The sequence below is a fragment of the Paramormyrops kingsleyae genome, chromosome 21, assembly GCF_048594095.1.
Source record: "Paramormyrops kingsleyae isolate MSU_618 chromosome 21, PKINGS_0.4, whole genome shotgun sequence".
In the NCBI taxonomy this organism is placed as follows: Eukaryota; Metazoa; Chordata; class Actinopteri; order Osteoglossiformes; family Mormyridae; genus Paramormyrops; species Paramormyrops kingsleyae.
Genome location: NC_132817.1, coordinates 19,002,515 through 19,029,473, shown reverse-complemented (window position 1 = coordinate 19,029,473; position 26,959 = coordinate 19,002,515). Strand labels below are relative to the sequence as shown.

At 46.4% G+C, this 26,959-nt stretch overlaps 1 protein-coding gene across 1 annotated transcript; it reads left to right on the top strand.

Moving 5' to 3' along the window:
- Positions 1–26,959, top strand: LOC111858802 (ubiquitin carboxyl-terminal hydrolase 13-like). Its single transcript, XM_023840894.2, has 21 exons — positions 1–186; positions 1,763–1,888; positions 3,762–3,822; positions 5,721–5,842; positions 6,775–6,917; positions 7,003–7,187; positions 7,897–7,991; positions 8,634–8,821; positions 11,719–11,790; positions 12,061–12,166; positions 13,115–13,240; positions 15,122–15,275; positions 15,947–16,121; positions 16,549–16,637; positions 18,573–18,695; positions 19,848–19,871; positions 20,302–20,445; positions 22,607–22,767; positions 24,628–24,841; positions 25,336–25,420; positions 26,304–26,959. The coding sequence occupies exons 1-21, from the start codon at positions 76–78 to the stop codon at positions 26,398–26,400; spliced, it is 2,601 nt and encodes an 866-aa protein (XP_023696662.2). The 5' UTR covers positions 1–75; the 3' UTR covers positions 26,401–26,959.

The window sequence follows — 26,959 nt, the reverse complement described above, 5'->3', positions numbered from 1 at the left end:
GCACCTCTGCCTGACAAGCGCTCCGAGGCTCTGGAATAGCTGTGGCACTGTGGATCCGGAGGAGGTAACGCGAAGATGGCCACGGATTTAGGGGAGCTCATGGTGCCCTATATGCCCACCATCAGGGTGCCAAGAACTGGAGATAGAGTTTTCAAGAGTGAATGTGCCTTTTCTTACGATACCCCAGTAAGTCCGCAGTTTGACCCGGGTCGCGCTGGACTAACCGCACGTTTCGTTTAGCCCAACATTACTAGAGGTTAACCGGTTAAAAACTCTTAATAAACTATTGCCGAACACACTCTAACACTGAAAACAAATTTCTGTCCATAAATACATTGTCTGCCATTTTTTAATATATTGCTGATGCCACTGACTACAATCAAGACATTAGATTTACTAAAACAAATTAAATCTATTTGGTTGAGGTTCCTAATAATAAGTTTATCCCGTTTCAAGAAAATGCAAAATACAAAAGAAAATACGATCTTACTATTGTCTTTTACCTAACCTTACATGCATCCGTTTTGTAAGAACTGAAAACTTAATTGTGGTACTTGTTATATTCTGGTGTAGCAGTGTTTTTGATATGGATGTATGACAATGAAATGGCTGTTTAAAGAAGGACATGCATCTGTTTATAATATATATATATTAATTTAAAGGTTGACAATACTGAACATGCACAATCATAAACAATTTAATGGTTACTTGACTGTCTGGAGGCCGTGCCGTCTGATTGAATACAGGATATTTTTATCTGCTGTCTCTTGCAGCTAGTGTGTCACATTAATGATTCCGTAAGTGTTTTTCCGGATTGTATAAAACCGCGGCCAAATCCCAGGTACGCAGTTTATCTGCAGTGTTTTCCGCAGATTATTTGGGGTCTTTGAATAAAATCGTGATTATGAAGCTTTTCCTATACATGCATAGATCAGATATTTGTTCATTATCAAGCCGTTTTACAAGAGCTCTGTGGCCTCCAAATTTAGCTGGACTTTTGAGCCAAAGGAAATGTTTGAAAAGCACCAGGGAGTCCAGCGGCCTCTCATAAATCTTATATCTAATATATTTAGCGTATGAGCAAATTCTTTGATAAACTTAGGGGGAAAAATATATAACAGGGAAACCTTATTATACTTGGACCGCAACCCCAGTAGGACAAGATAGGAAGGAAGCTACTAATTATGGGGGGGGGGTGGGTGATATAAAAAAAAATTCAGGACGTAATTGGACCCAAAATTATATGCTTTCATGGGGCCCAAAATCTCTAGCTGCACCCCTGTCATATGTACATCTAGCAAAGATATCCCCTAATATCTAACGCTGCATTCAAACACCATGTGCTTCCCACATGAGAATGTAAGCATGACTATCACGCTTTCAAACTCTCACGTCCACACAAGGAATCTTATGGCAAATCTGTATTATTCCATTATACACCTAAAATTAGCTACATCAAAAGCGCTGGGGTAGTTTGCAAACCCTACAGACTTACTTACATAAATGTGTGTAACACACAAATGCATGTGCAGACTTGTCTCGAATTGAAAATCTCATGCCAGCCAGCTGACCGAAGTTGGAAACCCTGGTATGATATTGTCATGGTGCTCACTTATTTCCAGTTTGTGAACCATGTGAACTGAACTGGACTTTGTTGCTCTGGTTTGTTTGGCGTGGGAAAACCTGATGTAAGGGATCTTTGAAATCCTTGAGAGTTTCCACACTCTCATCCTCCTCGCATCCAACCTGTGTCTGTTCCCAGGAGTCCGATGGTGGCCTCTATGTGTGTATGAACACATTTCTGGGCTTTGGGCGAGAACATGTGGAGAGACATTACCGCAAGACTGGACAAAGCATATACCTGCACCTGAAACGCACCGTCAAGGAGGTAGGGATTAGGACACGCAGGGCTGTGTTTTAAATAGTCCTACAGTCTTTCAGCACCTTATTATACTTCATGTTAATGTTGGAAAAGCATAGTGTCAAACTGTAATATAATTCAATATGATAATTGCACACAGCAATTGTTTGAGAATGTAAACAATATACAAATGTATAATCATTAATTCCTTGAGAAACAAGATGTATGTGTGCATGGTCTATAGTGAGAGATCCTGTGTGTTTGATATTTGTAGATCTCATTCAGGCAAGCTGAGGTACTCCTCTTATGTTTGGATGGTTTCATGTCTCCAGTATACATTTCTAAAATATTCAAACAAATTTTACGGTGTTTTAATTTTAATTTAGAATCTGGTTTTTTTTTTTTTTTTTTAAATAGGCAAGCAAATTTTATTGTATATTTTGCAATGACAATAAATGTGTCATGTCCCATGCCTTAAATTATTGTGTTTTCACTCTATTGGTCTGGCCTAGTTTGAGTTGCACTTTGAGTTGAGCTTTTTCTTTGCACTATCTGACCCAGGTGTCTGGTGTCAGGCGAAATAGTGGAATTCATCATGTTTGATTCATTGCCAGGTGTGATAAGGAGACAATACGCTTTTGTTTCCAAAGGGATGTTAAATATGGAGGCGCAGTACCAGTCAAAAGTCAGGATAGAATCATTTGCTTTTCAGCAAGATAACAACCCTAAGCTCACCTTGAGGTTATGATGTGAGTATTATCTTCTGAACAAGAAATGAGATGGAGTGCTGTGACAGATGACCTGCCTCCCACAACCCCCAAAATTAAACCCTATAGAGCTGGTTTGGGATGAGTTGGATTGAAGAGTAAGTGCAACGTAGCCAACTTGGTGCCCAGAACTTGTGGAAACTCCTTCAGAAGTCTTGGAGAAGCGTTCTAGGTGGCTGCATGGTCGGATGCTGGTTGAAAGAATGCCAAGAGTCTGTAATGCTGTGTAATAGCTAGAGTCTAAAATGTTGAGATGTTGAACACTTATCTTGGTCATTGAAATATTAGATATGTATTACTTCATTGCCTCAAGGTCTTTCACTATACCTAAAATAGAGACAAATCCATTAAAAGCAGGTGTGTTCAGAATATTCACTGGTACTGTATTTCATTTGTTGATACTTTTTTACAGAATATTCACAGCATGGCTGAGAGAAAGTGGTTCTGGGCAATTAGCAATTCAGTTGAAATATGCACAGTGTTTTCCATATCACTCTGTGAAAAATTCTGTCTGGGACAAGCATCTGTCCCCATTTATCTGTTAATGTAAACAGGATAATTGGATTCCGCTCCTCATTTTCACAGAGCAGGGGCTGCTGGTATAATCTGATTCCGTGGGTGGTTAATTGGCCCTACAGGAGGTGACTGGCTGGCGGGATCCTTCCCACCAGCTGTTTCCAGGCACTTCTGGTTCACTGCCGCCGCCATGCTTAATGCAGCATGGGAGCTTGTCAGCTGGTACCGTACCTCGCGACGGGTCAGTAGCAGCCAGTGGCCACATCTGGATCAGTTTGACCCAGTCTGATAGGTTCCTCCATACACTGCGATTATGAAGCTTGTCACTACGGATTCCCCACAGTTGCTGAGGAATCTGTTAAGCTTTACTGGTTGTTCAGGTGGGCAATGTGTGGCTCAGCCAGTTAAGACTCTGCGCCCATAAGCAGAAGGTCGTCGGTTCCAATTCCAAAGTCAGCAGCATGATTTCAGCACTGGGCCCCTGAGCAAGGCCCTTAACCCCCAATGTTCCAGGGACTGTCTGAAACTCTCTTTCTCGTTGTATGTTGCTTTGGAGAAAAGCGTATGGTAAATAAATAAATCCAAATATTTCTGATGTTTATTGATGTTTTTCACAGAAAGCCACTCATGCTGCAGGGGGCGCTGCGCCGCGAAGACGGAATGGAAAGGTGTTCTTAGGTGAGACAGCTCTCGGCAGCGCCACATCTGAGCAGCGCACAGTTCGAATTCAGTCTCCAGTCTTGGAAACGTCCGAGTGTCTCAGTTGTTTTCCTTGTGACGTGTGACTGCTTTGTTTAACGTGCAGCGGCTCTCGGGAGGAAATGGACTGTGAAAGTTCACAGTAAAGCTGTGGAGTTTACAGTTAAACCTTAATTATTCATACGCCTGCTATAAAGTTTACAGTTCGACCAGGAATGTTTCGTGGTACAACTGTGAACTTCCGTTTTACTTTGAAGTTCATGGTCAGCTCTTCTGGTGTTTAATTATTCTGACAGTGAAGTTTACAGTTTGACTGTAGATTTCACAGCAGAACTTTGAAAAGTGTCCCAATGCGCTAAAAAAAAATCATGGTCGAACTGTGAGAGTGCAGAGTAAAACTGTCAAACTAATTTTCATTTTTACTATGAAATTTCACAGTGCATTGTGGGAGGGCCGTGTGTCACGAAGCGAGATTTGTTGGTTAGCTCGATGATTTGTTGCAATTTAAAGTATCCAAGTTTAAATGGACTTAATCTTCCTTCACTTACATTTAGCCTGGGCTATCTTAAGTCTGGGAAGTTATCTTGCTAACCCAAAAATCCAGCTTTGTGATACAGACCCCAAGTCCTGTGTTGCGTATTATGTCGTTGTTGCAGCCCAGGTCTGTTTGTACACAACAGGTGGCTCTGTCATGTGGTGCTTTTACCAGTTGACAAATCAAGTCTCCTCTGGTGCCGCGTCTGAAAAGTGACGCTGAGCTCCGGGCCACCAGGCCCAGTGAAGACTAAATATAGCCCATTTATTTGTATCTGATCTAAATCTAACATACCACATGTCTGGCCAGGTGCTGCCCGCTTTTAGGCTGGGCTGGCGGGGGGGGGGGGGGGGGGTTCTTCTTCCTATTGGCTGGTTTCAGACAGCTGCTATTCTCCATCAACCTCCATCAACGGTAATGCACAATTTCTGTGGGTGCGGGGGGGCGATGTTTTCAGGCCTGAAAACATGAAGCGGGTTGGTTCCTTTTCACAATCGTGACCCTTTGTCTCCAGCAAGTTAGCCTGGGTGGGCTGTGGGGTCCAGAATGAAAGATGCCCCTCCCGATGGACGTTGCCTTGACAACGGGCAGTTACATGACTCAGCCCGTCATATGATGTTTGCCCATGCTCTGTGCCACACAGACATCCTCTGTTGCCACCGGTCCGGGGAAAAGTGCAGCGTCCGGGGCACGAATTCTATACCAGCCTCATGATCTAACCATATTACGCCCTTCCTGTGATGCCATACGTAGTCTGGGCAAAATGTAGGTGAACGAATATGAAGTCCATTTAAACTGTGGCACCTTAAATCCGACAAGTTACCCCGATAAGCCAGGAACCCCGCAGCCACTGGGCTGTTTGCTGGTTTGTTTACGTGGTGATTATGCTAAGAATAGATGTGAGCATTGTCAGCTGTAATGACATGGCTCTCATGACCCAGATTCACATGGCTTCCACTTAAAAAAAAACACTCTAGTCCACAGTCAGAATTCCTGCCTTTGTTTGCCTTTCATTCAAGGAGAAGCCCCTTGAAAACCAACAAATGGATCCTGCTGTTGTACCCTTGTGCAAAGCCTTCAATGTGAATCTGAAAGCATTATGGGTAGAAAAACGGTGTTTTTGATGTGAAAGCGTCAGTCATGCACGTAGATGTAAATGTCAACAATGGTGTCCCGCATATTAACATTGACGTGTATGAGTTTAACAGGTGAGGTGTGAGTGATATGTGAGAGCAGCGGCGATCGCATGTCGCATCCAGAAACCACGCCGTCAGCTGAAAGCCAGACACAACCTGCAGACCCTGGTGAGGTTTTCCAAAACGTTTCATATGTTTCCTTGAAGATATCGAGCTCAACCGGGATTTCAACGGGGATGACTATGACTATGATGACGAGGCCAAGCTGGTCATATTCCCCCAACACTTTGAGATCCGGCTTCCCAATATCGAGGAACTGCCCGCACTGGTAAGGGCGTTTGCCTGGGTGGGCCACAGACACGTTTTTTTATTTACGTTTAAATGTCTTTGTGGCCTGTTTTGTTTCACAATTTTGACCTGGAAATGCTGAGTAATGAAAATTTATTCATCCATTTATCCAGTTATCCATTCATTCATTCATTCATTCATTCATTCATTCAATCATTCATTCTCCATCACTTATCCGGGGTCGGGCTGCGGGGGCAGCAGCCTAAGCAGGGATGGCCAGTCCTCTCCCTCCCCAGGCACCTCCTCCAGCTCCTTCAGGGGGACACCAAGGCTTTTCCAGGCCAGCTTATATAATCACTCCAGCATATCCTGCCCCAGGTTCTCCTCCCGGATGAACATGTCCAAAGCACCTGCCCAGGGAGGCCTCCAGGAGGCATCTGAGATAGATACCCAAACCACCTCAACTGGCTCCTTTCGACGAGGAGGAGGAGCAAATGGCATCAGGGGCAAATGATTTTGAAAGGAACCATCATGAAAATTTAATGTATTTTATGAATAAGAACAAAAAAAAACCCAGATGCTTTATTACATTGATTAATTACTTAGATCCAAACAGATCTCGGAATTCTCTCTTCCATGCATTTCTGGAACTTGTTTGTTCCCATCAGCCTAGATCGTTTTTTATCACGGAAACTTAAAAATGATCGTAGACTTTCTCTGTGGTGCGCTGACTTATCTTTATATATTTGTGTACAACCCCACAAGTCTGTTATCTGTTACATTTCAGTAAGAGCATCCCTGATTGGCTGGGCTTGTTAAGCTGTGGCCAATCAGCAGGACTGCAGTTCTAAAACATAGCCATCACAGTTTTTAAGAGACCTGCACATAGAATATCCAGATGACCTTTTTGGTTTTTCTGTACTTCTGTACTTGGTGATTTCAGAGTCTCATCTGCTCTTCTGACCTCTGCAGGTGACGATAGCATGCGACGCCATGCTGAATGCCCCGTCCCCCTACAGGAAGCCTGAACCTCTACCCTGGGATGATGAGATCCAAGTATCAAAACATGCCCGGGGTCTCCAACAGCTGGACAATGGGGTTCTGATCCCCCCCAGGTAAATCATTCAGGGTGTAGGTGTGATGGGGCAAGCTGTTCGCTCAGCGAGCTGAGAGATGTGGTCTTATTGCCCGTCCCAACAGAGGCTGGAAGTGCTCCAGGTGCGATTTGCGTGAGAACTTGTGGCTGAACCTGACGGATGGAGCAGTGCTGTGTGGGAAGTGGTTCTTCGATGGTACAGGAGGCAACGGACATGCACTGGAGCACTACAGGGAAACCAGTTATCCCTTGGCGGTTAAACTGGACGCCATCAGTCCAGATGGGGCAGGTGAGGGCCTTCATTCCCAGCTCTTTGCTTTCAAATCACCTGCATGTTCATTGTCCTGTGAAATTCTGTAATCCATACAACGGTGATAGCTATCAATGCAGTGAATAAGGGCTGCCAACCCTCACACATCTCACTGTAATACTCATGCTTTCTGACTCGTGCTCACTCAAGAAATATTGCAGAAAATCCATATTATTCCATCATAAATCAAAATTTAGCTACATCAAAAGTGTTGGGGTAGCTTGCAAACTCTATAGACTACTTACAAGGTAATAACATGTAAATGTGCGTGCAGACTTGTGTCGAATTTAAAAACCTCACGCCAGCCAGCTGGCCGAAGTTGGCAGCCCAGCTTGAAAGTACCGGAAACTCGTCCTGTTTTAATGAGAACTCAAAGGTTTAACAGACTGTGGTGATAAGGAAGTTTAATCTGCATTAGACCAATGGTTCGCAAACTATGCTATATTGGAGGTAGGCAGGTTCCCCTCTAGTGATATGCAAACGTATCAGTGTGTTTAGCGTTGGTCATGACGGCGGTGCGCGGTAAGGGACAGTCGACAGCTTTTACCGTTGCCACTGGTCTTGGTCTCCACCCCGGTCGACAGCTTTTACCGTTGCCACTGGTCTTGGTCTCCACCCCGGTTGACCAGCTTTGAGAACCACTGCAGCAGGCGTGAGTCTGACAGCCACGTGACCGTTTCTTCCTCAGACGTTTACTCGTTCGATGAAGAGGAGGCTGTGCTGGACCCTTGTCTGGCGGAACACTTGGCCCATTTTGGCATCGATGTGTTACAGAAGAAGAAGGTGAGCTGGTACTCGAAGCGGGGAGTGGCGGAGGCACCGTTACCAGGGGCTCTGGATACAGTCGGCCCTTCTGCGTCACGACATTTCCCGTTGCAGCGCTGATATATCGCGGGGTCCGCATTAGAAATTAAATGGTCATTTTTTTTGGAGTTTTTGGGAGTTTTGTGAAAGCCGTAGATGACATACAGAGGCCAGCAGACGACACAGAAAATGTTCAGAAACTCATAAATGCATAAAATATATATACAGTGCTGGCAGAATGCTCTAGTCCAGGGGTCACCAACCTTTTTGAAACTGAGAGCTATTCCTCAGGTACTGAGCCATACGAAGGGCTACCAGTTTGTAACGCACCCCTAAACTTATCTAAACTTCATGTGTAATAAACATGTTTTAAATGCTTTTTTGTTAGATATTGTCATTTTCAAATCTATATAAATGCAAATGTGATTAAAGAAGAATAGCAGCAGGATAAAATTACATTTTTTTGTGCTATTTTTAGAACAGGTCCGTGGGTGACTCGTGTGGTCCTTGGGGCATCCTGCTGCCCGCGGGCACCATGTTGGTGACCCCTGCTTTAGTCCCTCCCACCAGCTTTGTTCCATTCGTCGCTGCTTCTCGCCCCCCCCCCCCCCCCCCGTGCAGCCCGAGACGGGCCGCATGACCAACGGGCTTCCAGCACACCCCGGCGAGTGGGAGCTGATCCAGGAGTCGGGCCACAAGCTGAAGGCCGTATTCGGCAGCGGATACACGGGCATCAAGAACCTGGGCAGCAGCGGCTACCTGGGCACCACCATCCAGGTCTTGTTCAGCATCCCAGAGTTCCAGAGGGCGTGAGTAGACAGCAGGCAGACGGGCTCCCACAGACGACGCTTTTCACTGCTCTGTTCTTAGGCTGCCCTCTGATGATGAGTCAGCGCCCCATCCTGGGTTACTCCCTGCCTTGTGCCCTGTGATGAGTCAGCGCCCCATCCTGGGTTATTCCCTGCCTTGTGCCCTGTGATGAGTCAGCGCCCCATCCTGGGTTATTCCCTGCCTTGTGCCCTGTGATGAGTCAGCGCCCCATCCTGGGTTATTCCCTGCCTTGTGCCCTGTGATGAGTCAGCGCCCCATCCTGGGTTATTCCCTGCCTTGTGCCCTGTGATGAGTCAGCGCCCCATCCTGGGTTATTCCCTGCCTTGTGCCCTGTGATGAGTCAGCGCCCCATGCTGGGTTATTCCCTGCCTTGTGCCCTGTGATGAGCCAGCGCCCCATCCTGGGTTATTCCCTGCCTTGTGCCCTGTGATGAGTCAGTGCCCCATGCTGGGTTATTCCCTGCCTTGTGCCCTGTGATGAGTCAGCGCCCCATCCTGGATTATTCCCTGCCTTGTGCCCTGTGATGAGTCAGTGCCCCATCCTGGGTTATTCCCTGCCTTGTGCCCTGTGATGAGTCAGCGCCCCATGCTGGGTTATTCCCTGCCTTGTGCCCTGTGATGAGTCAGCGCCCCATCCTGGGTTATTCCCTGCCTTGTGCCCTGTGATGAGTCAGCGCCCCATCCTGGGTTATTCCCTGCCTTGTGCCCTGTGATGAGTCAGCGCCCCATCCTGGGTTATTCCCTGCCTTGTGCCCTGTGATGAGTCAGCGCCCCATCCTGGGTTATTCCCTGCCTTGTGCCCTGTGATGAGTCAGCGCCCCATCCTGGGTTATTCCCTGCCTTGTGCCCTGTGATGAGTCAGCGCCCCATCCTGGGTTATTCCCTGCCTTGTGCCCTGTGATGAGTCAGCGCCCCATGCTGGGTTATTCCCTGCCTTGTGCCCTGTGATGAGTCAGCGCCCCATCCTGGGTTATTCCCTGCCTTGTGCCCTGTGATGAGTCAGCGCCCCATGCTGGGTTATTCCCTGCCTTGTGCCCTGTGATGAGTCAGCGCCCCATCCTGGGTTATTCCCTGCCTTGTGCCCTGTGATGAGTCAGCGCCCCATCCTGGGTTATTCCCTGCCTTGTGCCCTGTGATGAGTCAGCGCCCCATGCTGGGTTATTCCCTGCCTTGTGCCCTGTGATGAGTCAGCGCCCCATCCTGGGTTATTCCCTGCCTTGTGCCCTGTGATGAGTCAGCGCCCCATCCTGGGTTATTCCCTGCCTTGTGCCCTGTGATGAGTCAGCGCCCCATCCTGGATTATTCCCTGCCTTGTGCCCTGTGATGAGTCAGTGCCCCATCCTGGGTTATTCCCTGCCTTGTGCCCTGTGATGAGTCAGCGCCCCATGCTGGGTTATTCCCTGCCTTGTGCCCTGTGATGAGTCAGCGCCCCATCCTGGGTTATTCCCTGCCTTGTGCCCTGTGATGAGTCAGCGCCCCATCCTGGGTTATTCCCTGCCTTGTGCCCTGTGATGAGTCAGCGCCCCATCCTGGGTTATTCCCTGCCTTGTGCCCTGTGATGAGTCAGCGCCCCATCCTGGGTTATTCCCTGCCTTGTGCCCTGTGATGAGTCAGCGCCCCATCCTGGGTTATTCCCTGCCTTGTGCCCTGTGATGAGTCAGCGCCCCATCCTGGGTTATTCCCTGCCTTGTGCCCTGTGATGAGTCAGCGCCCCATCCTGGGTTATTCCCTGCCTTGTGCCCTGTGATGAGTCAGCGCCCCATCCTGGGTTATTCCCTGCCTTTCGCCCACCTGGGATAGGCTCTGGATTCCCATGACCCTGAGTAGGACATGCAGGTATATAGAAGATGGATGGATACATGGGAGTTGCATAATAGTGCAATTCATTTCCTTTATAGAATTTTTTCTCCTGTTTTTAAACATGATTAAGGTCAATATTTAACGTTAACAGGAGGCACAGTGGGTCATACCTGCAGGGCTGTGTTTCCCAACCCGGTCCATGGGGACCCCCAGACAGACATTTTTGCTCCCTCCCAGCTCCCGGTAGCAAAATTTGTGGGTCTGTGGGTCCCCAAGGAGCAGATTAGGAATCGCCGCTCTAGGGTCATGGGTTCAAATCCTAGCTCCACTCTGTGTCATGCACATGAAGTTTGCCGGTGCTTCTGGTACCCCATAGGTTTTTTCAGGTAGTGCTGTTTCCTCACACGCTCCAAAGACATGCAGATTGGTTTGTCTAAATCACCCACAGAGTGTGAGTGTGTGTACCCTGTGATGGACTGGCATCCCATCTGGGGTGAACATTAGCCATGTGTCCTGTACTGCCAGAGCCAGAAAAGGCGATAGAAGATGGATAGAATGTTCTGATGTAATATTACATATTAACATTTGTGTGGAATCTATTGTTAACATTAACAGACATCGGGGAGTGGGGTGGGGGGGGGGGGTTCACAAAGCAGGATTTCGTGCTTAGCCACATAAGTTGTTGGATTTAATGTAAGTGAATGAAAATAAAGTCCATTTAGCCCAGAATACCATAAATCCAACAACTTATCTGGCTAAGCAAGAAATCCTGCTAGGGTCACATATGTATCTTATACATTGTGTATATTAGGGGTGGGCAATCTTATCCACAAAGGGCCGGTGTGTGTGCAAGTTTTTGGGATAACCTTTAGGTCAGCTGTTCAAACCCAGGTGTGAGGAATCTTCAGCCAATCAGTCCACTAATCAGAAACCTAATTAGGGAGTTACAGCGAAAACCTGGATACACAGCGGCCCATTCTGGGTAAAATTGCCGACCATGTCATGTCTTGTCATGCATGTCATGTTTAGCACACTGTTTTCTCCAAACTTGTTATTTTTTTTCACTTATCCCACAGGTATGTGGGGAATCTACAGAGGATCTACGATTATTCTCCTCTGGATCCAACAAAGGACTTTGGCACACAGATGTAAGTGTTGGGTTTTGAGTCTCGTTGCATTATGTGGATGAAAATCATGTACTTGCCTGAGAATCCTCGTGAGGAGCTTATCGCTAATGCTAACCAGTGTCCGCTGCCCACAAGATGGCACAACAAATCCAGATTTACTATAAGGCACCGTTTCCTGGGGTCAGATAACCTGGTTTACAGTAACGCACGGAAAGGCAGAGGTCAGGCGGCCTGAATGCTCTGAATTGTGGCTTTGGGGGGTTTATTTACCGTGCGGCTTCTCCCCGGCAGGGCTAAGCTGGGCCACGGCTTGCTGTCGGGGCAGTACTCCAAGCCACCGGTGAAAGCCGAACTCATAGAGCAGGTGGTGAAAGAGGAACACAAGGCGCTGGAAAGGGTAGGTGACGCCTGATATCTACCAAGAAGCTGCCAAAGTGTCATTAACCTCCCTTTGGGGGAACGGTAGCCATTCGGCCATGTAAATGATCAGTGTCGTGTTTTGAAATTGAGACCCTTATGCATGTTAGACCTCAGACTTGGACATAATCCTTTCCTAGAAATTCTACTTGCTAGTGTTTTTATTTTAGATATTGTACTTGACTTGAGAGTCAATCCTCAATCGATATGGGCTTCATGGTGGACGACCCGGCAATATGGAGTTCAGTGTTTCCCAACCCGAGCCGCGGGGCCCCCAGTCAGTCCACAGAAAAATGGAGGGGATATTTTCCTAAATTTCTTAAGCCAGCCACTGTCTTGCCACATGATGCATGGTGAGGTTCTGCTAATGACGCCGATGACATAACATTAAACAAACCTTCTAAAACTGCAATGATTCGTCGATTTCAAATTGCAGCACTCAGTGAGCGATCAATATCACTTGCTTCCCCCCAAAAAATCTTATTTCTGTATTAAAAAACACGGATATAATTCAAGCTTTTATTAAAATGATTATAATATAACAAAGTATTACTAATTCAAGCGTTTATGAATACAATTATAATAATATAATACAATATTACACAATAATAATTTAAGCTCTTATTAATAAAATAATGATAATAAAATATGTATAGTTTTATTGGATAGCATTAAATTATTTTTTCATAATATATATTTTTGTGATTGCCCATTACTGCCCCTCCTTAACCCAATTTTAAATTAATCCCAAAATAATGATAACTATATATGAGCAATTTGTACTCTACAGCTTAATAGTACGGGAACAACAGAGCAGAGTATCAGTCTCGCTTTAAGGTAAATGATGTACTCGAATATGACCTTGGAGCACATGGAGAACGTTCCTCGTGACCCTCAAGGTTTGTCTGATGCTCCCCTCCTCCCCCAGCCCCAGCAGACGGGCATCTCCCCCAGGATGCTCAAAGCCCTGGTCGGCATGGGACATCCAGAGTTCTCCTCCAACCGCCAGCAGGATGCTCTGGAGTTCTTACGGCACCTGATCGGCATGGTGGAGGTACGTGTGGCTCTTCGATTAAGCCCTACATTGTGCCAGATTAGTGCAAAACCAGTTCATGTGTAATGAGTAATGGTTGGGATCACTGGGCATTGCCAGACACTTTACACCATTAAATATCCAAAGGAATCTGGGTAAAATCAGCCGGTGATTGATAGTGATTCATATTTCCCCTGGAGTGGGTCTAGAGGCGACATTTATTCCTTGACTAGATATATATGCTTTGCATTGAATGAAAAATTACATTATATGATGTCGCATGGGTATAATTCACAGTCAGACCTACTATTTCAAAATTACCATCAGAGTTAAAACCAAAGTGTGACTAAACAGACATGGAGGGAATGGATCAGTCTCCATGAGACTCTGCCTCTCGGGTCACGTGTCCTGCTGATCACTTGTCACATGGTCACGTGGACGGGAGGCTTTGGCCAGTTTCCTGTGAAGCTCTGTGCCCTCTGGCAGCGGCACAGCTGTCCCTAAAGCAGCTACCTCCCTTGGCTAAAATTAGGCCCCCTCCTCTCATTACACATAGCACATAATGCTTCTAATTTAGCCCACCGCCAAGACATGACCAGACTTGATTGTACATCATCATCTCATTAAGGAACCAAAACACGGATAGCTTTGCTGAAGGCCGCAGACGATTCTTCTTCTTATTAACATCCCTCTAGTCGATGCTGATGCCCAGTCACCTCCCACATGTCTGGTCTTCTTCTCCAGATCTTTTGATTTCCCAGTGGCATGTGCGTTGTTGTGATGATTGGGTCCCTCCATCTTGATTCTACACATCTCCATCCTCTTTTACCACAGAGTTTTCCAAGCATTCAGGTTTTTGCGAAAACGCTGGGTTTTCTTGTAATATCCCCAAATTCATGAATGTTTATTTCATATTGCCTATCTATCTATCTATCTATCTATCTATCTATCTATCTATCTATCTATCTATCTATCTATGGTAGAGTTCAAGTAAGGTAAAGTTCAACTTTATAAAATGCTTTTCAGACAAAAGTATATCTGTCGATTATGTTCATATTTATCATTTATATTCATCCTAATTATTTGTTTGTTTGCTTATTTAATATGTTTATCTTTTGAGACTAGTGTAGGATGTCTATTCCAACATGGACGTCTGATATAGATTTACGCATCCCCTGATAGAGAATTACGCATCCCACTGGATGGAAGTTAAGCTTAGATGGGCTGTGGTACTAATCTGAATTAAACTGCCTGTCGATCCCAAGGTAGAATAACAGGGAGAAAGCAATAAGTCCTTAGTCTACAGTAAAGTTCCTTAAGCTGTTTTAGTTCCCCTTGGCTCTCTTGGCTTAAATATATCTCTGTGTCAAATATATTTTTAATGCCAACAGTATTTTTAGGGGTGTATTTCTGTGTTCTCTTAGAACAGGGGGCCTGCTGCTGGAAAGCTTTAATTACATTTCCTCTGCAGTGGGGGCATTAGCCAGAAATGGTTATGCTTCTTATCTATGTCACACACGATATGTCTATTATGCAGAATCCTATTTAAACCAGTTGGATTTCATGGAATGGCTTATAAACCTTGCATATTATCCAGAAACATCTTTGGCATCTTACACTACTGGATTTTCCCCACACAAGCATCTACACTCTCTTCTTGGTTAGTTTTTCTCAGTGTTCATATGGGGATTCTTAGCCAAAGTCCTGGCAGGCCCCAGTTTCTGCATTTATTTCTGAAGTTTATATAGTCTACAACTTCAATACTGAAAAAGAAGGCTGAGTTATTATAGGAATGATTACCTCAAGTGCTGAGTTGATACCGGCCATTACCAGCAGAGGGCGCTGTCTGACACTTAGTGTACTGGATGATATCTTGCCTGCTCCGGTACCTCGCCTCCACAGAGGTCCAGCGGCAGCTTTGAGAACCCCAGTGACGTGTTCCGCTTCCTAGTGGAGGAGAGGGTCCAGTGCTGCCAGTCTCGGAAGGTGCGCTACACCCAGAGGGTAGACTACATCATGCAGCTGCCCGTACCCATCGAGGCCGCCACCAACAGAGGTGAACACTAGATGAGTGCGGAACAGTGAACACATGGACAAAGAGTACTGCATGACTTTTTAAGGAATTCTCACAGTGTCAGCGCTGACCTTGGTAGGCAGTACAGAGTTTAAGGGAGTTTATGTAATTCTCTCGGGATTCGATGGTACCCTAATCTCCATCCATCCATCTCTTGTCAAGCACTTCTGCAGTACAGGGTCACAGTGAGCCTGGGGCTAATCCCAGAAAGCACAGGGTAGTGGACACTCTGGACAGGATGTTTTTGCTAATTTATAGAACTTAATTACATGTACTCTAAAGCAGTGTTTAGATTTTACTCTAAAGCAGTGTTTAGATTTTACTCTAAGGCAGTGTTTAGATTTTACTCTAAGGCAGTGTTTAGATTTTACTCTAAAGCAGTGTTTAGATTTTACTCTAAGGCAGTGTTTAGATTTTACTCTAAAGCAGTGTTTAGATTTTACTCTAAGGCAGTGTTTAGATTTTACTCTAAAGCAGTGTTTAAATTTTACTCTAAAGCAGTGTTTCCCAATCTGTTTCTTGGGGACTAACAGACAGTCTGGGTTTTTGCAAAAATGTAGACTCCCTGGCAGGGAGCAAAAACATGGACCGACTGTGGGTCCCCGAGGACCGGATTGGGAAACACTGCCCTAAAGTCTTTGATTGCCTTTCAGAGGAGCTGCTGGAGTATGAAGCGAAGCGGAGGGAGGCGGAGGAGAACATGACTCCACCTCCGCTCCCTGTCAGGGCCAAGGTCCCCTTCGCAGCCTGCCTGCAGGCGTTCAATGAGCCCGAGAATGTGCCGGATTTCTGGAGCTCTGCCCTGCAAGCCAAGTCCGCTGGGGTCAAGTAAGCCGGTCGCTGCCAGCTGTCTGGCTGAACCGCAGGGGGTTATTGGTTTATAGCTCAGCCAATCAAATCGCGTATCAAATCAATTTGTATTTTGTGGAAAAAAAAAATTGTAATTCAATTAAGTGTATGTATTTATTATTAACAACAAACGCAATTTGCTGTGAATATTAGTACAGTCAATCCATCTTGCATAACCACCGTACACAGTTACTATCGGAATAACCATCAGAATAACCATGCTTATAATACTAACAAGTTTTATATGTGAAAAATACTTTTATCCTACTCCTGTTAAAACATATATGATATAAATGCTTGTTTACTTGGTTTATAGAGTTATCCTATGTGTTTGAAGCTAAAAAAATGCTATGCCTATCAGTAAATCAGGATGTATAAACCTGTATTCTTGTGCCGATGTTCCCAGAACTTTCCGTTTTGCCTCATTTCCTGACTACATGGTCGTACAGATGAAGAAGTTCACCTTCGGGGTGGATTGGATCCCGAAGAAATTAGGTATGAGCAAACTTTAATTTTGATTTTAAGAGATCAGTGACCTGGTCTGTGGGTACTTCAGCGATTATGCGCATGGGCTTAAACTGTAAGCTGTGACCTTGGGCAAGTGGCTTGAGTCGTACCTAAATCAATCTGGCAAAATACGTTGATGTACAACTGAAAGTCACTTGGATGAAAGTGGTATCAGTGAATATGTATATATATAATTTGTATTTGACAGTCCTGAAAATAAACCTGATGAGATCAGTCATTCGTTTTGTTACATTTCAATGAAGCGAAGCCTTTTATGAATTCTTTATGTATGACAGCCCAAGGTGTGGATATGGCACCCAGACTGAAGCATTACCACCGCGAACCAGTAGGTGGGGCTCAGAGGCTGCGTTACTGCTGAGTAACTGCTGAGTAAGATGTGCGAGGACAAAGCGCAGAGCGGAAACTCAACCTCCGTCTGATGTTCTCAGTTTACCTGAACAAAAAACACAAACGCTCACCTTCGGGTTAAATTCCTCTTAGCAGACATATCCCTGCAGAAAACAAACCCAATTAATGTGTATCTGTTTGTTCAGTATTATGTGGCTATAGTACTCAGATACTCGGTGCTATTGGACATTTGAATGTAAAACACTATACTGAAAAAGATCTGAAGCTTTACAATGGAATATTCTATAACATCCCATAAGAGTTTCATAGTGTTCCATAAAAATATTCTATGACATCACATTTCCCATCCTGCTTTCTCATGGCCCACAACAAATGGTTGTTTCCTGTCCTGCTGAGTGCCTTATTAGCTTATTCTGGCACATTATCGAGGGCGGTACAGTGGCACGGTGGTGCAATGGCGAGCAGTATCACCTCACACCTCTGGGACTAGGTTTCGAGTCTCCTCCCTGGCTCGCTCCGTACGTGGCGTTTGCATGTTCTTCCCGTGTCATTGTGGCATTTGCATGTTATTCCCGTGTCCTCCTGTGGTGTTCTCCAGGTTCTCTAGCTTCCTCCCACGATCCACAAACACGCTGAGGTGAATCGGAGTTGCCAGATTATATATATGCACCCTGCCTTGCGCCTATAGCTTCCAGGATGGACTCTGGACACCCGGGTATAGAAAAAGGGTCAGGAAAGGAAAGTGAGACACCTAGTGTTGTGGAGGTCATTACTGACCGCGTCACACAGTCCCAGTCACATGACATGTTGTTACTTCAGTACTCTTAGTTTAGTCATGTTCATCAAACTGAAAACTTTTATATATATTTCTGTTAATACGATCCCTTTATTTTTATCTTTAGTATGCCTTATTTATATTTTATAGATGTAGTTAATTGCTCAAGGGCCATAATTGATGCATTTAAAATGAAGTAATAATGAGCTGTATGTGGCCAGAGTTGGACTGGCATCCCATCCAGGGTGTACACTGGCCTTGTGCCCTCTGCTGACTGGGATGGGCTCCAGACCACTGACAAGGATAAGTGGTTGGAAGATGGATAAATGAGTGGATGAGCACTGAATTATTAATTTTAAAGGGCCAAAGATGTCATTTTTTTTTACTCCTAACAACAACTGGTTTAACTTAATGGGAAAATGAAAGTCTTCGGCTCGTGCCTTGAGGTTGGCAGTTTTAATTAATATCTTTATTTTGAAATGTAAGTGATTCATCTAATCAGCAGCTCCGTCACGCCTAATAAAAATCAATTCTCGAAATCGGCTTGTACCATGTGATGTAATGCCCGGGTCTGGGAAAGGCAGAGTAAGTGATACAGTTCTGGTTCCGTCCCAGCATGCATTTTGTTTCTGCCACTGAACAGGGCCAAACACCTGGAGGTGTAGGGGTCAGACTCTGACATACAATCTTATAACAAAGTCTGAAAGGTGGTTTCAGTGCAGCTCTCTGTCTGACCCCTTATGTCACTCTTGGTCTTTCCCCGGCGGTTTCTTTCGCAGACGTCTCGGTGGAGATGCCAGACTTCCTGGATCTCTCTCGCCTTCGTGCTACTGGGCTGCAGGCAGGGGAGGAGGAGCTTCCTGACTTGGCCCCGCCCATCGTCAACTCACAGGACCCCCGAGGTACCGCTCTGCTCGTGCGCCCCCCTTCCCCCCCCTTCACTGTCACACACTCAAGCTGTTCGCTCCGTTGGGCCGTGCCCCTGGGAATTTACATCCACTGATATTGATGCACTACCCGCCCCCCCTCCAACAAGGCCGCATCGGCCATCCCATGAACCCTAGCCCACCCGTCACCCCCCCCAGCATCACCGTCAGACTGTTGCATGGTCACCGCTTCCATCAGCTCCGGCCTTGAGGAAGCCCATGCGATGCCTCTGATGAGCCATCTGTGATTGAGGGGGGCCCACATACGGCCCCCAGTGTGTCTGCGGGGGCCCAGGATGGCTGATCAGCTGCAGAAACTGGCTGCATCATACCACGCCCATCTCTGTAGCCAGCATCATCCTTAATAATAATCACATCATAACGATTCCTCTCTTTCTTAAAGGGGAGGGCCACTTGGTTTAAACCATAAGTGATTTGGACCCTATTTAGGGGGGCTTCAGCCACCACATTTTATATCTGTATTCTTGTACAGATTTCCTACAAATTTTTTGCCCCCCGCACACAGAAAATTTTATCACCAGGGACACAAGAGGGCAGGGAGGTGGGGGTGGCATCCCGTACGTGTCAACCCTACTGGGGGCCCTTAGGGCCCACTTAGGGGTCAAATCCTAGAACGGCCCCCATTTTAAACACATTATTCATCGTCTATGTTTATCCTGTATGGTGTGCTTGTTAAGCAGCTTTGAGACACACACACAACCTTTAATGGCCTTTGCCAGCCATAAATATCCCCCCCTGAAAGAGTGATTCGCGGGAACAGCAAACATCTGCTTCTGAGACGCCGCGCCGGGGAGCACAGCCTTCAGACAGCCTGCGCTTTCAGTTGCAAATTCCCGCTGCGGCTCTCATGCACGGGCGCACCAGTATCAATACATCTGTTTAGTCAGCAGCAGCGAGGAAACCGCGGTCATAACGGCGCATTCATTGCGCGGCCGCTTCTGTTTCGGAATGACAATGCCTTCCGATTGGAGCCTCTTCATCGGCGGCGACACAGGTGACCCTGTTCGCTTCCCGACGACCCTAAATGCGGCTCGATGACGAGCAAAAGCGATCTGAGCACCAAGCGCAGAGTCACTCAGGGCTGTGTTTGTCTCTTCTGTTTTTCAGGGAACCCAAGTACCTTCTCTGATTGTAAGTATTTATCCCGCTCTGTCCGACACTCCCGTTTCCTCACTGCGCTCATTCAGAAGCTAAACGAGCCCCTGTCTTTGTGCCACTCTGACAAGCACACCGGTCGAATGCTAACTTGGCTTTTGAGTATATCTTCGGCCTGTCGAAATGCCTATGAGAAATAAGTAATTGCTAGCGCTGGTGCTTTTTCATCCCCGTAATAAATGCGATAGCAACTATGAAATAATTAAGCAAAGGAATGTTAGGGAGGACAGGCTAGTGGGTCTGCTTATCTGCCCGTTGTTCTATATTGATACACTTCAGAAGACAACTTAAGTAGTAAACAGAGGGATAATGAGGTCTCCAGGGAGTGCTTTGTTTACGCGTAGAGGACGGGCTGTGCTCAGGACCGGCCTGAAGTAGCGTTCTGCATTGCGCCGGCCTTTCTCAGATCCGGAAATAGACGAGTCTTCGGTGGCACAGCTGGCGGAGATGGGCTTCCCCCTGGAGGCGTGCCGGAAGGCAGTGTACTACACGGGAAACATGGGGGCCGAGATGGCCTTCAGCTGGATCCTGGCCCACATGGAGGAGCCCGGTGAGTGAGGATCTGACCCGATGGTGCGGAGCTGGAGGCACAGCAGAGCGATCGAAGCCACCATGCGACACGTGAGCTCAGAGGCGTCAGAAGCAGGTTGACTTTGGGGGGGGCCGAATTTGCCCCAGCGGTGGAGGGGGCGATGTACAGCATATCGTGTGGGAAGGAAGGTGTGGGCGGAGCTTGCTGATTGGGGGATAGGTTTGGGATAGGGTTAGGGTTAGGGTTAGGGGGAAAAGATCTGATCCACCCTATTTCTGACGCCCCTGCAGGAGCTTGACGCAGAAGAGCAAATTTCCTAAACACTTTCAGTCCATTTTTTGTCGTTTTTGAGACGAGACCCCCGGTGAGCTAAAGTCAGGCTTCCTCCTCATATGTTACTGTGCTGGGAATCAAAACCTAACTCAAACCTCATGTAATCCAACAAAGAACTTTTGTTAAACTCCAAAAATTCACTAAGCTGTGTCCCATTGATCGATTAAGGTCTGGAAATTTGCTCTTCAGTTCTGACTATTTCAACCACTAAACACAAATTTAAGATTACAAAAAGTTGAAAAGCAGAATATTGTAATATTACAGAAATAAATAAATATTAAAATATTCAAAGATAATAATAATAAATTAGTGGATGACATATAAACCACCTAAATTCCTAATGGAGAGAAATGCAAGAAATGCATAATTCCCACAAGAAGAGCATTGTGCTAGAAGTGTAAAGGTTGTGGGTTCAAATCCCAGGGATCATGCATGAAATTGTAATTGTATCTAAAGTCACTTTAGATAAAAACATCGGATAAATGAGTAATTTCACAAAGGAAAGTTGTAATTAATAATCAAATAGTTCATAAGACAATTCCAAAATGTCAGAGAAAGTGATGTAAGATTCGTTTATTTTTGTGTTGTTTATGCCGAAAGCTTTGCAGAATCGTCACTGGCAGCTGGGAGTGTAGCTTCAGCAAGTCGCCCGCTGTTCACTTAGACATATTTAACGGATATTAAGAGCTCACGCATTGCCTGTTACACCCCATTTATCTTCAGCCTGAGAGCTGGCAAATTAAAAGCCGGTGCACTTCGAGTCCCACACTTGAACCGGTCCTTTTATAGCTCCGATCCCACGGCACGGTGAAGCGGCGAGGGAGCGAGTCCTTAATGGCGTGGTCTGGGAAGGCGGGACAGCCTTTTCCTGTTCAGTGAGCCCGTGATTACAGTCCCCGCGTCTCGCCCTCGGTGACCTGAGCGGAAGCCCAGGGGACCCCCTCGCATTAGCGTTAGCGGCTGCGTCCCGGCTGCTTGTGCGTAAAGGTCGACTCATTAATGGCCGCCGTCCCCTCAGCCTTGGGGTCATATGAGTACCTTTTACTGCAGTTCCCTGTTCAGCCAGGAACTGGGCGCTTACTAACCACCGTGGCGCATGAATGATTAATGATGTTTCCTGTTTTGTTCTCGGCTAGGCTAAAACACAACAGTGCGTCTTTACTCAGTAAAAAAAAAAACAAACAGTGCTTTTACCTTTGGACTCCAGAGTGATGCTGGCTTGTCTTTAATGAGCAAAGACTTTTTTGCTAAGGCAGGCTTGTCCAGATTTGCAGCTGGTCGATGATAGTTTGAAGGGTAGACTACAGCCAAACACCAAAGGCGGTTTGAAAGGTATCTGCTTATTAAGTGTGTTTTTTAAAGGATTTCTTCTCTAACAAGCCCTATGAATTACCATATAAAATGTCTATAGGTTCTCGCTGAAGGCATCTCTATTTCTGTAGAGATTACTTCAAGCATGCTGCAATTTTCCAAGCCTTGGGGGGGGGGGGGGGGATATTTGCAGACTACAATTGCAGCTTCTGTTTCGTTTCAAAAGCATCACAGGAAACGTCCACAAAGTTTTCTTTGAAATACAGAGATATTTTTCAGCTCGAATATGGGGCCACCAATTAATTCGCCGGACTAATTCTGTGTCAGTTGTGTTCGATGTTTTCTTTCTTGTTAAAAATGTTTGCTACTAATTAGTTTTCATTTACAGGTCATGCACAGTCGTTCTTCATCGTTTTCAGGGCTGTAGTCAGTGCCCTAAGACATGGCTTCACTCAGCTTTGTGATTTAACTGATGAAACTCTGAGCAGTGCAGGCTGGACCCGTGACTGATCTGGTCCCTCTGTCTTCTGTCTAGGCTTTGCAGAGCCCTTACCTGTGCCTGGCTTTGCTGAAGCTGCCCCCTCCGCCCATCAGCTGCCCTCCTTCCTGGGGGGAGCGCCCCCAGAGGAGAGCGTGGCCATCCTCACCTGCATGGGCTTCGCCAGGAAGCTGAGCATCCAAGCCTTACAAGCCACGGTGAGTCTCTGGGCTGCCAGCTCGGGCACCTTGATCGGGAACCAGGATCCGGGTCCACATCCTGGGCAGAATCCAGATTCCAGATCCAGTTAAGGAATCTAAATGTGGCACTGGATCCTAGTCTTGATTTAGATCAGGGATTTTTATATAATTTCTGGTTTAGTTACAATAGCTAATTAGAAGAGTCTAGCTGGAGGAATTATTGTCTAGACGGAACCTGAAAGCTAGACGGAACCTGAAAGCTAGACGGAACCTTCCAGGCTGAAAAGCGGCATCCTACAGGCTCCACGGCATGCAGTAGAGATCCTCTCTTGGACGTGTGTTTAGTTTAGCATGTTATTGGTAAACTGAACATTAAAGGTGTCTAAGGGACTCTCAGTGTGGGCATGTTCATGGGTGTAAATTATGGGGGGTGGGTTGCAACCCCCTCAGTAATTAGAACCGGCCAATACAACCCCCCCCACCCAAAATTCATATTGTCACGATGAATGGGTGTTACATCCTTGGCTATTTTGCTGTCATTTCATGCAATAATAACATGTTTATCTTGCTGGTAGAGTAGCATTAAGTCATTCATTGGAAGGGGTCTTGGCGGCGCAGTGCATAGAGCTACTGCCTCACACCATTGGAGTCCACTGCTCGAGTCTCTGCCCTGGCTCTACGTGTGTGGAGTTCGTATGTTCTTCCTGTGTTGTTGTGGGGGCTCCTCTGGGTTCTCTGGTTTCCCTCCACATCCACAAACGTGCCAAGGTAATTTGAAGATGCCAGATTGCCAGTATGTGTGAATGGTGAGTGTGCCCTGTGATGGGTTGGTGCCCCATCCTGGGTTATTCCCTGCCTTGTGCCCATAGTTTCTGGAATAGTCTCTGTGACCCAGCATGGGACAAGCAGGTGTCGAAGATGGATGGTCGAGAGGCGTCTAAAGGCTCAAGCCATCTGCTGTATGATCTTTGTGCTAAATTGCATATGTTGTCCATTTTACGCATGTAGTTTGAGGAATAATATGTACATAGTGAAACAATTTAAGCATTCAAGGTGAAGCCAGTCATGAGGACACTGTTTAAAGCCGCGTTGCTGTTTGTGGGCACATTGCTGATGACGACAGATGCTCAACGTTCAGAGACCTTCAGCGTAAACACAGGGCCGCGATTCTGCTTCTCTCCGCATGTCCTGCGGCTTTCTGTCACGCCGTGACGGCCGTGTCGTCTGGAGCCTCTCAGCTCGCAGGCCCTTAATAGCTCTGCGTCGTGGTGGCGTGGAGGGATGGAAAATGCAGAATGCGAGTTCAGCCTGGGTCAGATTTTTTAGGGTCAGCATCTGGAAAATGACTGGGAGGCTGTGATGGGTTTACGCCAAGAACAGTGGGAGAGGCTCCAGTCGATACCTGGATCTGATTTTGTGACTATTTATGGTGCGAGAGAAAGAAGAGAAAAAAATGTGTGTTTGCTGTATCACACTCACCATTTTATGTGCAGGTCCTAAGGCAATAGAAAAGAACTGCCCTAATAACAAAAAAGAAAATGTATAGCATGACAAAAACATAAAATAAAAACATTCAATTTCGGAACAGCTTCACAACTGCAGGGTTTATAGTTTTATTTCAAAGTCCACACATCTTCATAAAGCCGTCGCAAAGTGTTATAAATTGCAGACAACATTTCCAAAATATACTCAGTCCACGGGATGTGTTTTCAAGAAAATTTCTGTGGATTTTAGTTTTTAGGAATTTAATAAAACATGTTCATGTTGAGCATATGAGGACTGAGTGAGTTTTGGTTCCCTCAACGAAAATTTCCCCCTTAGGTGAATTCCAAGGTGGGATTTAGTTACTGCAACGTGTTTGTCTTTCCTGTGGGTCAGAATAACAATCTGGAGCGGGCCCTGGATTGGATCTTCACCCATCCCGAAGGCGAGGAAGAGAGTCAAGGCCCGTTTGAGGCCGCTGAGGAGGAGCCCACAGAAGATGACACCTTCTCCAACGGCTTCGCCTTCTCCAGCACCAGGGGCCTCAGCAGCTCCCCCCCATCCCAAGACCAGCTGCCCCCACCCCCCCGGGTGAAGGACGGACCTGGCCGTGAGTTTGGCCCCTAGCCCGCGTCCGGGTGTGCCTGCTTTACACCAAATTAAATGTTAAGAAAATTCGTTATCGTGCTTCGGAACACAACGCAATAATTTCATCATTCCGACCAATTTGGACACAAGCATGTCATGTTACCCAGACGATTCCAATTCATAGCTAGAAGTTCTAGACCTAGTATTAGACCGTTTTAAACCAAGTTTTTCTGTTGCTGTAGCAGAATTGCAGGATAAGTAATGTGTTGTGTTTGACCTGGAGTCGCATAAGGCTGCCTGGCCAAGGTTGTTGATTCATCATTAGGACACAATGAACTGGGAAACAGAGATGGAGCTGAAAAAATGATTTGTGGGGAGGTTAAATAGCAGCCTAGTGCAGGTCTGAAAAGCTCGTCGGAAACTCGGTCTGATGTTGTTGTTCGGCTGGGAAATGGAGGGAAGGTGGCCTAGGGTATCTGTGTTTAGCTCCAGTAAAATTCCCTTGTTCTTGCTCAGGGTATGAACTGTTTGCCTTCATCAGTCACATAGGAACGTCGACAATGTCTGGCCATTATGTGTGTCACATCAAAAAGGAAGGAAGGTGAGTGTATTTTTATAGCTCAGCAAGTCTTTATGTTGGAAGCAGGATCATTTCCGGTTAATACTGCTAAGAACATGTCTGTCAGTCAACAGCATTTGTATATTATCGATGTAGAACCGCATTTCTCACCCCAGGCCCCAGGGACCTCCAGACTACCCATATTTTTATTCCCTCCCAGCTCCCAAAGCACCTTAGTGTGTATGTTCTTGATTGCTTGATTGTTTAGTTCAGGTGAGCTGGGAGGGAGCAAAAATGTGGGCTGGCTGGGAGCTGGGAGGGAGCAAAAATGTGGACTGGCTGAGGGGCTGGGAGGGAGCAAAAATGTGGACTGGCTGGGAGCTGGGAGGGAGCAAAAATGTGAACTGGCTGGGAGCTGGGAGGGAGTAAAAATGTGGAATGGCTGAGGGGCTGGGAGGGAGCAAAAATGTGGACTGGCTGGGAGCTGGCAGGGAGCAAAAATGTGGACTGGCTGGGAGCTGGGAGGGAGCAAAAATGTGGACTGGCTGAGGGGCTGGGAGGGAGCAAAAATGTGGGCTGGCTGGGAGCTGGGAGGGAGCAAAAATGTGGAATGGCTGGGAGCTGGGAGGGAGCAAAAATGTGGAATGGCTGAGGGGCTGGGAGGGAGCAAAAATGTGGACTGGCTGAGGGGCCCCCAGGACTGGGTTGGGAAACACTTATGTAGAATGTTGCTACTACTAGACATGTTTAATTTATTAAGTAATTTTAATAAGTAATTTAATGAGTCATCTGCACATCGGGTTATAGGAGTCTTGGTTTACCATATTTTTTTTTTAATAAGTGCACAGACTGACCTGACTAGTTTTATTACTAATTCCTACTTAAGTATGCAAACTGGGGCTTGATGATTGCTTTGCTCCCATAGGTGGGTGATCTACAACGACCATAAAGTCTGCCTATCAGAAAGGCCTCCCAAAGACTTGGGGTACATCTACTTCTACCACCGGCTGTCATGCAGCTAGGGCCGGGTCCACGGCTGACTCGGAACCCCAGGAGGAAGAGGGGCGGTTTGGGAGCCGCTGGAGTGCCCAAGGGGCTCGGCACCTGCCTATCATCATCAATCGGGAGGGGGGGGGGCTTCTCTCAAACACGACACACAAGAGCCCCAATCCACCAGCATCTGCTGAAACGTGTTATTTGTGAAAGGTAGTGAGGAGATGCTTGTCAGTTTAGCTGTTAGTGTGAGCCATCTCTCTTTCTTTTTATTTTCCGTGCCTTTCACTCATTCAGTTTGACATTTAGAACAGGAGCCTTCAACTTCATTCAGGATCTGTTGCAGAGAACACCAACACCAAGTTTTAAATCGTGGTAAACAGGAACCGTGTACAACTGGCCAACGTAATGACTCCTTCTACAGAGGCCATTACCGGGATTAAATCACTGCCGTAATCATGCTGCCTGATGAGTAGCCCTGCCTTTAAGTGGCTTGTAGGCTGTCCCGGCTCTGAATGCGTCTTTTTGAACCTGGGGGTTGATTGAGTGTGCCCAGGGGGCAATGCTGTGAAATCAGAATGTGTCGGG